The sequence below is a fragment of the Equus caballus genome, chromosome 9 (genome assembly GCF_041296265.1).
Source record: "Equus caballus isolate H_3958 breed thoroughbred chromosome 9, TB-T2T, whole genome shotgun sequence".
Taxonomy (NCBI): domain Eukaryota; kingdom Metazoa; phylum Chordata; class Mammalia; order Perissodactyla; family Equidae; genus Equus; species Equus caballus.
In genome coordinates, this window is record NC_091692.1 from 61,065,464 (window position 1) to 61,079,205 (window position 13,742).

At 37.7% G+C, this 13,742-nt stretch overlaps 1 protein-coding gene across 10 annotated transcripts in view; it reads right to left on the reverse strand.

Annotated features, from left to right (window-relative positions):
- RGS22 (regulator of G protein signaling 22) overlaps nt 1–13,742 on the reverse strand; it is a 165,402-nt gene that overhangs the window by 66,287 nt on the left and 85,373 nt on the right. For 7 of the 10 annotated variants that reach the window (XM_070222408.1, XM_070222407.1, XM_070222404.1 and 4 more), the window contains 3 exons: nt 13,522–13,636; nt 11,965–12,087; nt 11,065–11,166 (listed from right to left, as the gene is read on the reverse strand). In XM_070222408.1, coding sequence (XP_070078509.1) covers nt 11,065–11,166; nt 11,965–12,087; nt 13,522–13,636 — 340 coding nt within the window. The remainder of the gene's footprint in view (nt 1–11,064; nt 11,167–11,964; nt 12,088–13,521; nt 13,637–13,742) is intronic. The other 3 variants (XM_070222409.1, XM_070222406.1, XM_070222405.1) reach the window with 1 other exon arrangement.

Genomic DNA, 13,742 nt, shown 5'->3' on the forward strand with positions numbered 1-13,742 from the left:
TGGGAAGAGGACATGAACAGACATTTCTCAAAAGAAGATATAAATATGGCCAATAGACACATGAGAAGATGTTCATCATCGCTAATCATCAGGGAAATGCAAATCAAAACTACACTAAGATATCACCTTACACCCGTTAGACTGGCAAAAACATCCAAAACCAAGAGCGACAAATGTTGGAGAGGTTGTGGAGAAAAAGGAACCCTCATACACTGTTGGTGGGAATGCAAACTGGTACAGCCACTATGGAAAACAGTATGGAGATTTCTCAAAAAGTTAAAAATAGAAATACCCTATGACCCAGTCATCCCATTACGGGGTATCTATCCTAAGAACCTGAAATTGGAAATCCCAAGAGTCCCTTGCACCCCTATGTTCATCGCAGCATTATTTACAATAGCCAAGACGTGGAACCAACCTACATGCCCAGAAACTGATGATTGGATAAAGAAGATACGGTATATATACACAATGGAATACTACTCAGCCATAAAAAAAGACAAAATTGGCCCATTCGCAGCAATGTGGATGGACCTCGAGGGTATTATGTTAAGCGAAATAAGCCAGTCAGAGAAAGACGAACTCTATATGACTCCACTCATAGATGGAAGTTAACATATTGACAAGGAGATCTGATCGGTGGTCACCAGGGAAAAGGGGGAGTGGGGGAGGGCACTAAGGGGGAAGTGGTGTCCCCACAACATGACTAACAATAATGTACAACTGAAATCTCACAAGGTTGTAATCTATCATAACATTAATAAAAAATAAAAATAATTAAAAAAAATGGGCAGGGGACATGAACAGACATTTCTACAAAGAAGATATATGGATGGTCAGTAGACACATGAACAGATGCTCATCATCACTAATCATCAGGGAAATGCAAATCAAAACTACACTAAGATATCACCTTACACCTGTTAGAATGGCAAAAATATCCAAAACCAAGAGTGACAAATGTTGGAGAGGCTGTGGAGAAAAAGGAACCCTCATACACTGTTGGTGGGAATGCAAACTGGTTCAGCCACTATGGAAAACAGTATGGAGATTTCTCAAAAAGTTAAAAGTAGAAATACCTTATGACCCAGCCATCCCACTACTGGGTATCTATCCTAAGAACTTAAAATCAGCAATTCCAAAAGTCCAATGCACCCCTATGTTCATCGCAGCATTATTCACAATGGCCAAATCATGGAACCAACCTACATGCCCAGCAACTGATGATTGGATAAAGAAGATATGGTATATATATACAACGGAATACTACTCAGCCATAAAAAATGACAAAGTCCTCACATTCACAACAACATGGATAGACCTTGAGGGTATTATGTTGAGTGAAATAAGCCAGACAGAGAAAGGCAAACTCTGTATGACTCCACTCATAGGTGGTAGTTAACATATAGACAAAGAGAACTGATCGATGGTTACCAGGGGAAAGGGGGGTGGGGGGAGGGCACTAAGGGTGAAGTGGTGTACCTATATCATGACTAATAATAATGTACAACTGTAATTTCAAAAAAAAAAAAAGATGGAAAAAAACTTGGGAGGTGATGCCAGCATCACGTGAATGAGTTGTTCCCTTTGTCTCTCCCCTCTAACTTGCAACCAACTGGACATCCATTGATCAACAGAGGATTTCCTACACAGCATAACAAGGCACATAAGAGATCCAGGTATCTGCACTGCAGGTATCTATACTGCAGCTGCAGATGGGTGGACTGGACTCGCAGGAGGCAGTAGAACTAGAGGAACAGCCCCCTACCCCATCCCCCGGCAGAGCAATCCAGGGCACAGATTCTCCACACTGGCCGGCATGCCTGAAAGAAAACAGGCACAGCTTGCTACCTGCCCGTCTCCCAGACGACTTGGCTGCTTGCCTGTGAGTAGTCCTGAAGAGGGCAGAGAAGGCAGGCTGGCTTGCTACTTGCCCATCTCCCAGCAAACTCAGACTACTCACCCAAGAGTGGTCCTGGTGGGGGTGAAGAAGCCAGGCCAGCTTGCTCCTTAGTCTCCCAGCCGATGTAGCCTGTTCACCTGTGAGTAGTCCCAGTGGGGACAGAGAAGGTGGGCCAGCTTGCTACCTGGCCATCTCCCAACAGATCAAGTATGTACGCCCTCTCCCCCAACAGTGACAAGGTCTTTCCAACAGTGGACATAGTATACAAAACTCAAGTTTTCCTGGCTGGGGCAATGTACTATGACCTGAGTTTTCAAAGCATACCAGCTAGTGCCAGAGACCAGAGGCTGCACAGTAAGCAACAACAAAAACCTCATCCTTGGCCCCTGCTCCTCTGCCAGCAGTGGCAGGTGGAACCCACAACCAGAGGCTTCAGGAATCACAGCAGAACCAGTGACCCAGCCCCCAGTGGTGGCATCCCTGACACGAGCTTCACCAGCAGGAGGGGGCTGCATACAATTCCTCCAGTCCCCAAGCTCCCAGCAATGACAGTGACACCTGTAAACCCAGCACCCCTGGCAACGAGCACCCTCAGACAACTCAGAAGCAGCAGCACAGGTGCATGGGGAAGCAGCATCCAAGCCCGTGCAGAGCCCATGGAGAGTCAGTGGAGGAATACAAGACGCAGGTGACCCCAGAAGCAGCAGAAGTGCTCGTAGCCTGGTGACCCTGTTGGCAACACTTGAGAGCAAAGTGAAGGCACTGGCAACCCCAGAGGCAAAAGTGGCACAAGGAGGGCACTGATGATGCTCCTGGCAGAGGTAGGAGAGTGGGGAAAGTATGGGCTCTCAAAAACAACCAGGAGCAGCACAGAACCAAAGAAACCAAAGCTGTACTCAAATAAGAAAGGTAGTAGCTACCACAAATTATAGGAGCAGAGGTTCAATTCATCAAATACCATGAAGACCTACAGTAACATGGCAGAAGAGAAGGAGAATGACAGTCTCTAGAAATCAAACTTGAAGTCATAGAAGATTACAATCTGATTGACAGAGAATTCAAAATAGCTCTCATAAACTCAACAAGTTACAAGAAAACTCAGAAAGAAAGTTCAATAGCTCAGGAATAAAAGTAACGAACAGAAGAACTACTTCACCAAAAGATTGAAACTCTAAAAAAAACCAAATAGAAATTCTGGATATGAAGAACACAATAAATGAGATGAAAAATAATGCAGAAAGCATAAAAAATAGAGCAGACCATATGGAAGACAGAATTAGTAAGCTCAAGGACAGAAACCTAAAAATGAGTCAGGTGGAGGAGGAGAGAAAGCTAAGATTTAAACAGAATAAAGACATACTTTGAGAAATATCTGACTCGATTAGAAAAAGTAACAAAAGGATTATAGGAACCCTAGAAGGAGAAGAGAGGGAGAAAAAAGCTGAGAGCTTAGTCAAAGAAATAATGGCTGAGAACTTCCCAAATCTGGGGAAGGGTCTGGACATGCGAGTACTTGCAGCTAATACAACTCCTAATTATTTCAATGCAAAAAGACTTCCCCAAGGCATATAATATTAAAACTGTCAAAAGCCAATGACAAAGAAAATATATTAAGAAGAGCAAGACAGAAGAAAATAACCTACAAAGGAACCCCCATCAGGCTTTCAGCAGATTCTCAGCAGAAACCCTACAGGCTAAGAAAGAATGGAATGATACATTTAAAATACTGAAAGAGAAAAACTATCAGCCAAGAATACTCTACCCAGAGAAATTATCTTTTAAATATGATGGAGAAATAAAAGCTTTCCCAGCAAACAAAAGCTGAGGGAGTTCATCACCACTAGACTTGCCTACAAGAAACATTGAAAGGAGTCGTCCTATCTGAAACTAAAAAGCAAAGGTTTACAAAACCTTGAGTAAGGAGATAAATAGACAGAGTCAGAAAATTGCAGCTCTATATTAGAATAGTTTAGCAAATACTTAATTATAACATAATGGATAAAGGGAAAGAAAGCATCAAAAATAACTATAAACATTTCAATTTGGTCACAAATTCACAACACAAAAAAGAATAATTTGTGACAACAAAAACAGAAGGGGAAGAAGAAAACGATGGAACCTGCATAAGCTAATGGAGATAAGAGGCTATCAGAAAATAGACTATCTCATCCAAGAGATCTTTTATACAAACCTCTTGATAACCACTAAACAAGAAATCAGAGCAGAGTCAGAAATCAGAAAGAGAAAACTCAGAAAACCACCAAACTGAAATGGCAGAAATACAAGGGAAAAGAAACAACGGAAATATAGAACAACCAGAAAACAAGAGATAAAGTGACAGTACTAAGCCCTCATAATCAATAATCACTCTAAATATAAATGGGTTCAATTCTCCAATCAAAAGACACAGAGTAGCTGGAAGGATTAAAAAATAAAACCCTACTGGGGTCTTGCTGCCTCCAGGAAAAAGATCTCAGCTTTAAAGATAAACATAGGTTCAGAGTGAAGGGATGGAATATAATATTCCAAGCAAATGGCAAGCAAAAGAAAGCAGGTATAGCTGTACTGATATCAAATGAAATAGACTGCAAGATAAAAAATGATAAGAGACAAAGATGGGCATTATATAATGATAAAAGGGACATTCCAACAAGAAGACATAACATTTATTAATATATATGCACCTAACACAGGAGCATCAAAGAATATAAAGCAACTATTAACAGACAGCAAGGGAGAAATTGACAGCCACACAATAATAGCACAGGACATTAACACCCCACTGACATTGTGTGGATAGATCATCCAGACAGTCAATAGGGAAACACTGGCCTTACATGAAACACTAAACCGGATGGACTTAATAGATATATATAGAATATCCCATCCCCAAACGGCAGAATACACATTATTCTCAAGTGCACATGGAATATTCTCAAAGATAGTCCGTATATTGGGAAACAAAACAAGCTTCAATAAATTTAAGAAGGGTGAAGTCATATCAAGCATCTTTTCCAACTATAATGCTATGAAACTAGAAATAAACTACAAGAAGAAAGCTGGAAAAGTCACAATTATATGTGGAGACTAAACCACATGCTACTGAACAACTAATGGATCAATGAAGAAATCAAAGGAGAAATAAAAAAATACCTGAAGACAAATGAAAATGAAAATACAACATACCCAAACTTACAGAATACAGCAAAAGTGGTACTAAGAGAGAAATTTATAGCAATACAGGTCTACCTCAAACATCAAGGAAAATCTCAAATAAACAAGCTTACACTATACCTAAAAGAACTAGAGAAAGAAAAACAAAGCCCAAATCAGTAAAAGGAAGGGAATAATAAAAATCAGAGCAGAAACAAATGGAATAGAGACTAAAAGGACAATAGAAAGGATCAATGAAAAGAAGAGCTGATTCTTTGAAAAGTAAACAAAATTGACAAACCCTTAGGCAGACTCACTAGGAAAAAAAGAGAGAGGGCTCAGGGGTCAGCCCAGTGGTGTAGTGGTTAAGTTCACGTGCTCCACTTCAGCAGCCCAGGGTTCACAGGTTCAGATCCCAGGCACAGACCTACACATCAGTCATCAAGCCATGCTGTGGCAGCATCCCACATACAAAATAGAAGACTGGCACAGACGTCAGCTCAGGGACAATCTTTCTCACAAAAAAAAGAGAGAGAGAAAGAGCCCAACTAAAATCAGAAATGAGAAAGGAGAAATAACAATGGATTTCACAGAAATACAAAGGATTATAAGAGAATACAATAAAAAGATATATGCCAACAAACTGGATAACCCAGAAGAAATCGATAAATTCCTTTTTTATCCATTTTTTAAATCATTTTTATCCAGAGAATCATACAACCTCCCAATACTGAAATAAGAAGCAGAAAACCTGAGTAGACCAATCACAAAAAAAGAGACTGAACAGTAATCAAAAACCTCCCAAAAAACAAAAGTCCAGGACCAGATGGCTTCTCTGATGAATTCTACCAAACATTCAAAGAAGATTTAATACCTATTGTTTTCAAACTCTTCCAAAAAACTGAAGAGGATGGGATGCTTCCTAACTCATTTTATGAGGCTAACATTACCCTGATACCAAGACCAGACAAGGACAACACAGAAAAAGAAAATTATAGGCCAATATTGATGAACATAGAAGCAAAAGTCTTCAACAACATACTGGCAAATCAACTGTGACAATACATTAAAAGGATCATACACCACAATCAAGTGGGATTTATTCCAGGGATGAGGGGATGGTTCAACATCTTGAAATCAATCAATGTGGCACACTACATTAACAAAATAAATACTAAAAATCACATGATAATCTTAGCAGATGCAGAGGAAGCATCTGACAGGATCCAACATCCACTTATGATAAAAACTCTCAGTAAAATGGATACAGAAGGAAAGTAGCTCAACATAATGAAGGTCAGATATGACAAACCCACAGCCAACATCACACTCAATAGTGAAAAACTGATAGCTATTCCTCCAAGAACAAGAACAAGACAAGGAAGCCCACTCTCACATAGTACTGGAGGTTTTAGCCAGAGCAAATGGCAAGAAAAAGAAATAAAAGGGATCCGGGGGCCAGCTTGGTGGGCAGTGGTTAAGATCGCATGTTCCACTTGGGCTGCCCAGGATTTGACAGTTTGGATCCTGGGTCCAGACCTACTGACTGCTTGTCAAGCCATGCTGTGGCAGGCGTCCCACATATAAAGTAGAGGAAGATGGGCACAGGCCCAGTCTTCTGCAGCAAAAAGAGGAGGATTGGCAGCAGATGTTAGATCAGGGCTAATCTTCCTCAAAAAAAAAAAAAAAAGAAAGAAAGAAAGAAAAGGGATCCAAATAGGAAAGGAAGAAGTAAAACTGTTACTATTTGCAGATGGCATGATTCTATATATAGAAAACCCTAAAGAATCCACCAAAAAACTATTACAAATAATCAACAAATACAGTAAAGTTGCAGGGTACAAAATCAACATACAAAAATCAGTTGCATTTCTATACACTAACAACGAACTAGCAGAAGAGAAGTCAAGAATACAATCCCATTTACAAGTGCAACAAAAAGAATAAAATATCTAGAAATAAATTTAGCCAAGGAGGTGAAAGATCTATACACTGAAAACTATAAGAGATTATTGAAAGAAATCAAAGAAGACATAAAGAAAAGATATTGCATACTCATGGATTTGAAGAATAAAGACAGTTAAAATGTCCATATTACCTAAAGCAATCTACAGATTCAATGCAATCCCAGTCAGAATCCCCATGACATTCTTCATTGAAATAGAACAAAGAATCCTAAAATGTACGTGGAACAACAAAAGACCCCAATAGCCAAAGCACTCCTGAGAAAAAAGAACAAAGCTGGAGCATCACAATCCCTCACTTCAAAATATACTACAAAGCTACAGTAATCAAAACAGCATGGTACTGACACAAAAACAGACATACAGATCAATAGAACAGAACTGAAAGCCCAGATATAAAACCACACATCTATGGACAGCTAATCTTCAACAAAGGAGCCAAGAACATACCACGGAGAAAGGAAAGTCTCTTCAACAAATGGTGTTGGGAAAACTGGACAGCCATGTGCAAAAGAATGAAAGTAGACCATTATCTTACACCCTTCACAAAAATTAACTCAAAATGGATGACAGACTTTAATGTAAGATCTGAAACCATAAAACTCCTAGAAGAAAATACAGGCAGTACACTCTTTGGTATCAGTCTTAGCAGTATCTTTTCAAATACCATGTCTACTCAGGTGAGGGAAACAAAAAAAATACAAACAAATGGGACTACATCAGACTACAAAGCTTCTGCAAGGCAAAGGAAACCACGAACAAAATGAAAAGACAACCCACCAACTGGGAGAAAATATTTGCAAATCATATGTCTGACAAGGAGTTAATTTCCAAAATATATAAAGAACTCATACAACTCAACAACAAAAAAATAAACAACCTGATCAAAAACTGGGCAGAGGATCTGAACAACATTTTTCCAAAGAAGAGACAGAGATGGCCAACAGGCACATGAAAAGATGTTCAATATCACTTATTAGGGAAATGCAAATTAAAACTACAATGAGATATCAACTTATACCTATCAGAATGGCTATAATTAACAAGACAAAAAATAAGTGTTGGAGATGATGTGGAGAAAAGGGAACCCTCATACACTGCTGTTGGGAATGCAAACTGGTGCAGCCACTATAGAAAACAGTAAAGAGATTTCTCAAAAAGTTAAAAATAGCAATACCATATGATACAGCTATCCCACTACTGGGTATTTTTCCAAACAACATGAAACCAACAATACAAAGAGATTTATGCACCCTCATGTTCACTGCAGCATTATTCACAATAGCCAAGACGTGGAAGCAACCCCAATGCCCATCAACTGATTAACGGATAAAGAAGATGTGGTATATATAAACAATGGAATACTACTCAGCCATAAAAAAGACAAAATTGTCCGATTTGCAACAACATGGATGGACCTTCAGGGTATTATGTTAAGCAAAAGAAGCCAGAGAAAGACAAATACTGTATGATTTCACTCAAACGTAGAAGATAAACACCTGGATAAGGAGAACAGATTACTGGTTACCAGAGGGGAAGGGGGTGGGGGGTGGGCAAAAGGAGTAAAATGGCACAAATGTATGGTAACGGATAAAAACTAGACTATTGGTGGTGAGCACCATGCAGTCTATACAGAAACTGATAGATAATAACGTACACCTGAAATTACACGATGTTATAAACCAATGTGATCTCAAGAAAAAAAAAAAGCTGTACGACTATGTGTGAGCAATCTAGGCTCTAAATCTTAGCAGTGATAGATGCTCCCGTGGAAAGCTGTTGTTAGAGTCAAAGACTATTTCTGCACTATGGTGGTGATCCCTTTTCTCCTTCCAAAACCATTTCAACTGGTTTCTACCTGTGCACTATTCGATCTGGAAGGCATGCAGTGAAATCTTCAGGGCATGCCCAGACTGTAGTTCAAACTCTTGGACCATAGTTAGTCATGCTAAATCATTGTCACTAACCCAACATCTACTCTGCCTATAGATATTTCTGTAATACTTCACGAGGCAATAAAAGTTCCAGGTATGTAATTTGCCTACTAGCATACAGGAAAGCATATAAGTCTCTTGGAATCAACTCTTGATCTCCTACCATACAGCGTGGTGGATATATAAAAACAATATAAAATCAAGTTCATAGCAATTTTAACATAGTGCCAGCTGATTATATTCTGCCGTTGGCATTATGAATCAAAGGATCTGTATTGTAAATGTACCTTTGAAGAAAGACATACAGCATTTCCATTATAAAGAAATGAATGGCATTTCATACTGCAAAATAAATCTGTAGGATTATGGTATTAGAGGCAATTCTTATATCTGGAGGCACAGAAATCTTAGATAATTAAAACCTAAACCAATTTAGACAGATGCTCCACTAACCAAAAAATAAAATAAAGCAACCAAAGGTGCAAAAAGCAAACAAGTAAAACAAAATCACATGATTTGCTCCTCTGATTTCCCCCTATTCACCTAAAAGCAAATGTCTCCATTGCTCCCAGAGCCCTACTCTGCTTTGACTCACCAAAAGAGAACCAAGAGGAGAATAAAAAGTTTATGGGCCTTGATAATCCCAAAACAGAATCATCGATCTCAGAATAACCAAAACTTGACTGCATCCTGTTTCATAATCATTTATAGCTGGCTGAATAACATCATTACTGAGAACGCATAAGTCTACCAAGCTCAAACACAATCTCTGCTTTTACAAGTGCATGAAAATATGGTGATTACAAGAAGAAAAAAAGCCCATGTAATTGAGCAGCTGAAGATTTTTGGAGGAGTACACTGTGTAGTAGTGAAAACATAATAAAAATAACAGATGGTACTTTAGCAGACAGGGCCAATAGGTTAGGGGGAGGAGGATAAGTAGAGACTAACAGGTTAAGGATTAACAAGCAGAAGAGCCAACTGTGTGGTCTCAGAAAATGGTACTTGCAAATTAGACATATGATTTCATGGAGCCAGATCGGGGCTATGTAGGAGCTGAAGCCTTTATTCTCACGGTAAAAAGTACAAAGCTCTGTCAGCTGATTTACAAAGTGTAGTTATTAATGCCAGAGTCAGGGTGGTGGAAGTAACAATAAAAATCCAGCAGTACTCTCTGATGTCCTGAATAAGATTATAATAAGATAATAAATAATATGACAAAGCTAATCTCCTCCACATTGGTTAGGGAGAGGGTCTCTGGAATGGGGTTATTCCAGATTATAAGAACCACATAAGTGGTCAACAGATATAGAAGCGATTAGCAGATTTCTAGGCTTGAAGACTTCTCGCCATAAAAGATCCTCAGAATAAAAAATTGAAAAGATAAGTCAGTTTGAGTCATAATTCTATTCTCTTTCCTTCTCCCGACAAAAACAGGCCACTTTCTCTGTCTCCCTTAGCAGAGAATCCTCTGTTCTTCCTCCTATATTGCTTTTTTTTCTTCTTCCTTTATTTTGCTTCAGGGTGGTCTTCAGATGTTCTTTTCTCCACTTCTGAGAATCTGTCTTAAATGGTGTGTAGCACAGAAGATCAGGCGATGACACAGGGCCTACACCACACACAGTCAGTCAACATCCTTTCCCGCCCCTTCAACAGGTCAACAGCCTAAGTATACCCAACAATTGATTTCTGCAGAAAGCTCGGAGAACAGCTTTGGTCAATGCCTCTGCTCCCAATCACTTCAACGATTCATTACACGTCCTCTCTTAGGGTTCCCTCTTAAGTCATTCACAACCAAACCAAAAATGCACAGATTAGAAAAAAGACAGGATGTCCTTTATTGGAAGAACAAGTGAAAAAAAAACAAGTAATTGGTAGCAAAGAGAAAACAAAGCAAACCAAATAAAATAGATAAAACTGAGAATACACAAATCAGATTATAAAACAATATTCTGCTGACATTATTTAAATAAAGTAATCCCATGGCAACAATTTAACTGCTGCCTTTTTGCCTCCACTCCCAGATTTCTCTTATTTGGGGCTGAACACAACTGTTCACTTCTCTGTGTACTTAGAGCTTCACATTGAACCAACGTTATTTACCACTTACTTGGGCTTGCTTGCATACTTTAAAAGGGTGAAGCGTTTCTTGGTAGAAAAGCTGATGATAAGCCTGTAGGTCAAACCAAAAGTACACACTGTTCTTCCACAACTGCAGATGGAAAAAGTACATAAACTATTACCACCCAATTACTAAAGCTCTACAAAGCTCTAATTTCAAATATAAATAATTGTTTAGCTCCTTGGTGTTACCATAAATCAGGCTCAGTTTAAGGCAGTTTTATCTCCTATCACAAACTGGCAACATAGAAAATATTTATTGGTATTGTCACTAGAACATTACATTTTTGCATGTATGCCTCTCACATAATTGGTCATTAAAACAGCAAGTGTTCTGGTTAACAATTAAAGAGGAATCACATATTTCTAGTATGAAACCAAAATCTGGAGGTATTTTGATATATATGGGCAAATGTACACCATACCAGAAATAAACACTACTGTAATAACTGAGCCAGTGAAATACTTTTCATTTGAGCAAAATGAAGACTGTTTGTAATTAAAAAAACAAACTGGAAATAAGCTTGCCACTATCAATTGTAATTCATAATCATTAGAATTATTAAAAATAAAAATTAAAGGATTGATAGAAATCAACTCTGAATTTACTATATATTACATTGAAACAAAATTATATGATAATAAACTATTGTTAATAATGCAAGTCAATCCTTGTCTATTTACTTGTAATTTTAGTAGGATAATGAACCAAAGATAATTATAATTGAGATGTTTAGATTCTTACTAAATATTTAGTATGAAATTTCTTACTAGAGGAGATGGGAATTTTAACATCAAATATAATTATTTGAGCACTGAATTATTTCAACCTCTCATTTTAAAATGAAGTTAAAAGTATAAAATTATATTTAAAACAATTATTTTCTACCTTGTTTCCTGAATGCTCACAGAATTTAGTAAAGAAAAAGCCAGCTCTATTTTCTACATAAAGAGATTGCAACAAATTTTCCATGTCAAATCCTCCCAAGGCACCATCTGCCATGGTTTTAACCTAGATAGCAAAACAGAAGTCCATTACCCACCCAGAAACACTGTAATTTTTTTACAACATTGTACAACAGGGTTCATAAATTCTGTCATTCTCCCACTGGACTATTTCATTTTCTTTTGTATCAAATATGTAATTAATGCAGCATGTTTGCATATGACTGTCATATAGATTAATTTATGGAGCCAACTATTGCAGCAGAGTTCATTCCAGTATAAACCAATCTGATTTAAAAAAATGTTAAACCTCAATTATTTTCATGTTGCAGACACAGTGATACCATTTTAGGAGTCTTCCAAATCTCTGTTGGTGGCCTCTTTCCTACATGTTTACTGTTATTTTAGCCTTGAGGTGCTGCTATAATAGCTACAAGAGAGTTATAAAAAGAACTATCTTCAAGGCCTCTCAGTGCTGCTCATTAACTGTCCGTAGGGGGTCCCTCTTTGGACAGTCTCACCCCACACAGGTCATGGCCTTTAGACTGTAAATGGCAGTATAAGTTCTCATAAAACTTGCTATTTATGGGTTTCTCTGCCAACAATGCTGGCAACTCTAATACTGTGCTTGAAACACAGAAAGCTGGCTATTTTTCCAAGCACAAGAGTGACTTTAGAATATGAAAGGGGATCCACTATTCACATGAACTCTTTGCTATTTGTTGTGTGGAACTCAGTCTTCCTTATAATCTTAAGATAATTGTGGCATGAACAATTTAGAGTCTAAGTAAGCTTTTTGCTCTGTGTATGTTACAGTGTCTCTCTGCCACTCTTTTTATCCACAACTAAACAAATCCTGAGGTGAGAATATAATCTTTTTATTGTATTTAACTATTGGCATTCCAAAACTAAAAAATCTTTATTTTGGTAGGAAAAAAATCCTAATTAGAAGAAAAGAAGAACTGTGTGCTTAGAATAAAATAAATTGTTATACACCCTCACATTTAAGTGTTCAGACTATATTGGGACTACCAAGGTTTCTACCCAAAGTATAATCCTTAGGGAATACAAAATGTCATCCAGAACTGGTGTATGAAATCCACATTATTAAGGTACCACACTCTGGAAATACTCTGCTTTATAAAAATTCTAAGCTTCTCAAACATGACATCAAACACTATTTTTTTAAATCAAAAACGTTAAAAATTTAATAAAAATCCTAGAGGGTCTTATTTTGTGTCTGAAGTGTCATTATACCAAATCAGAACACAGCTGTTTTTGAAAACAGTAATCAATGGAGTATATAGCAACATAGCACTTCAAAAGGAAACACAGATTAATTTTTTGGGTAAAATTCCTTTTGCAAAGAAAAAATAAAATGTGGTGTTTAGTTTTATATTTAGAAGAAAATATAATGCTAAATCAATAAAAATTCTCTAAAATCAGGGGACATTGATTAATTAAATGAGGAATCAGATGAATCATTTCTCAAAATACTTACCAAAGGTTCTTCTGTATAAGTATATTTTCTATCCAGCTGGGGCTTCAAACATTCAGAAATGTCAGCAAAAGATGTTAAACGAATAACTTTGCTGCTTTCTGACCTCTGCCTTGACCTAAATTATAGAGATGAGAACTAACTGATCAACAAACATATTTTGAGCATCTTTGGTATACATGGCATCAAATATTAAGAGTGCTTCTGAGGATATGAGAGAATCA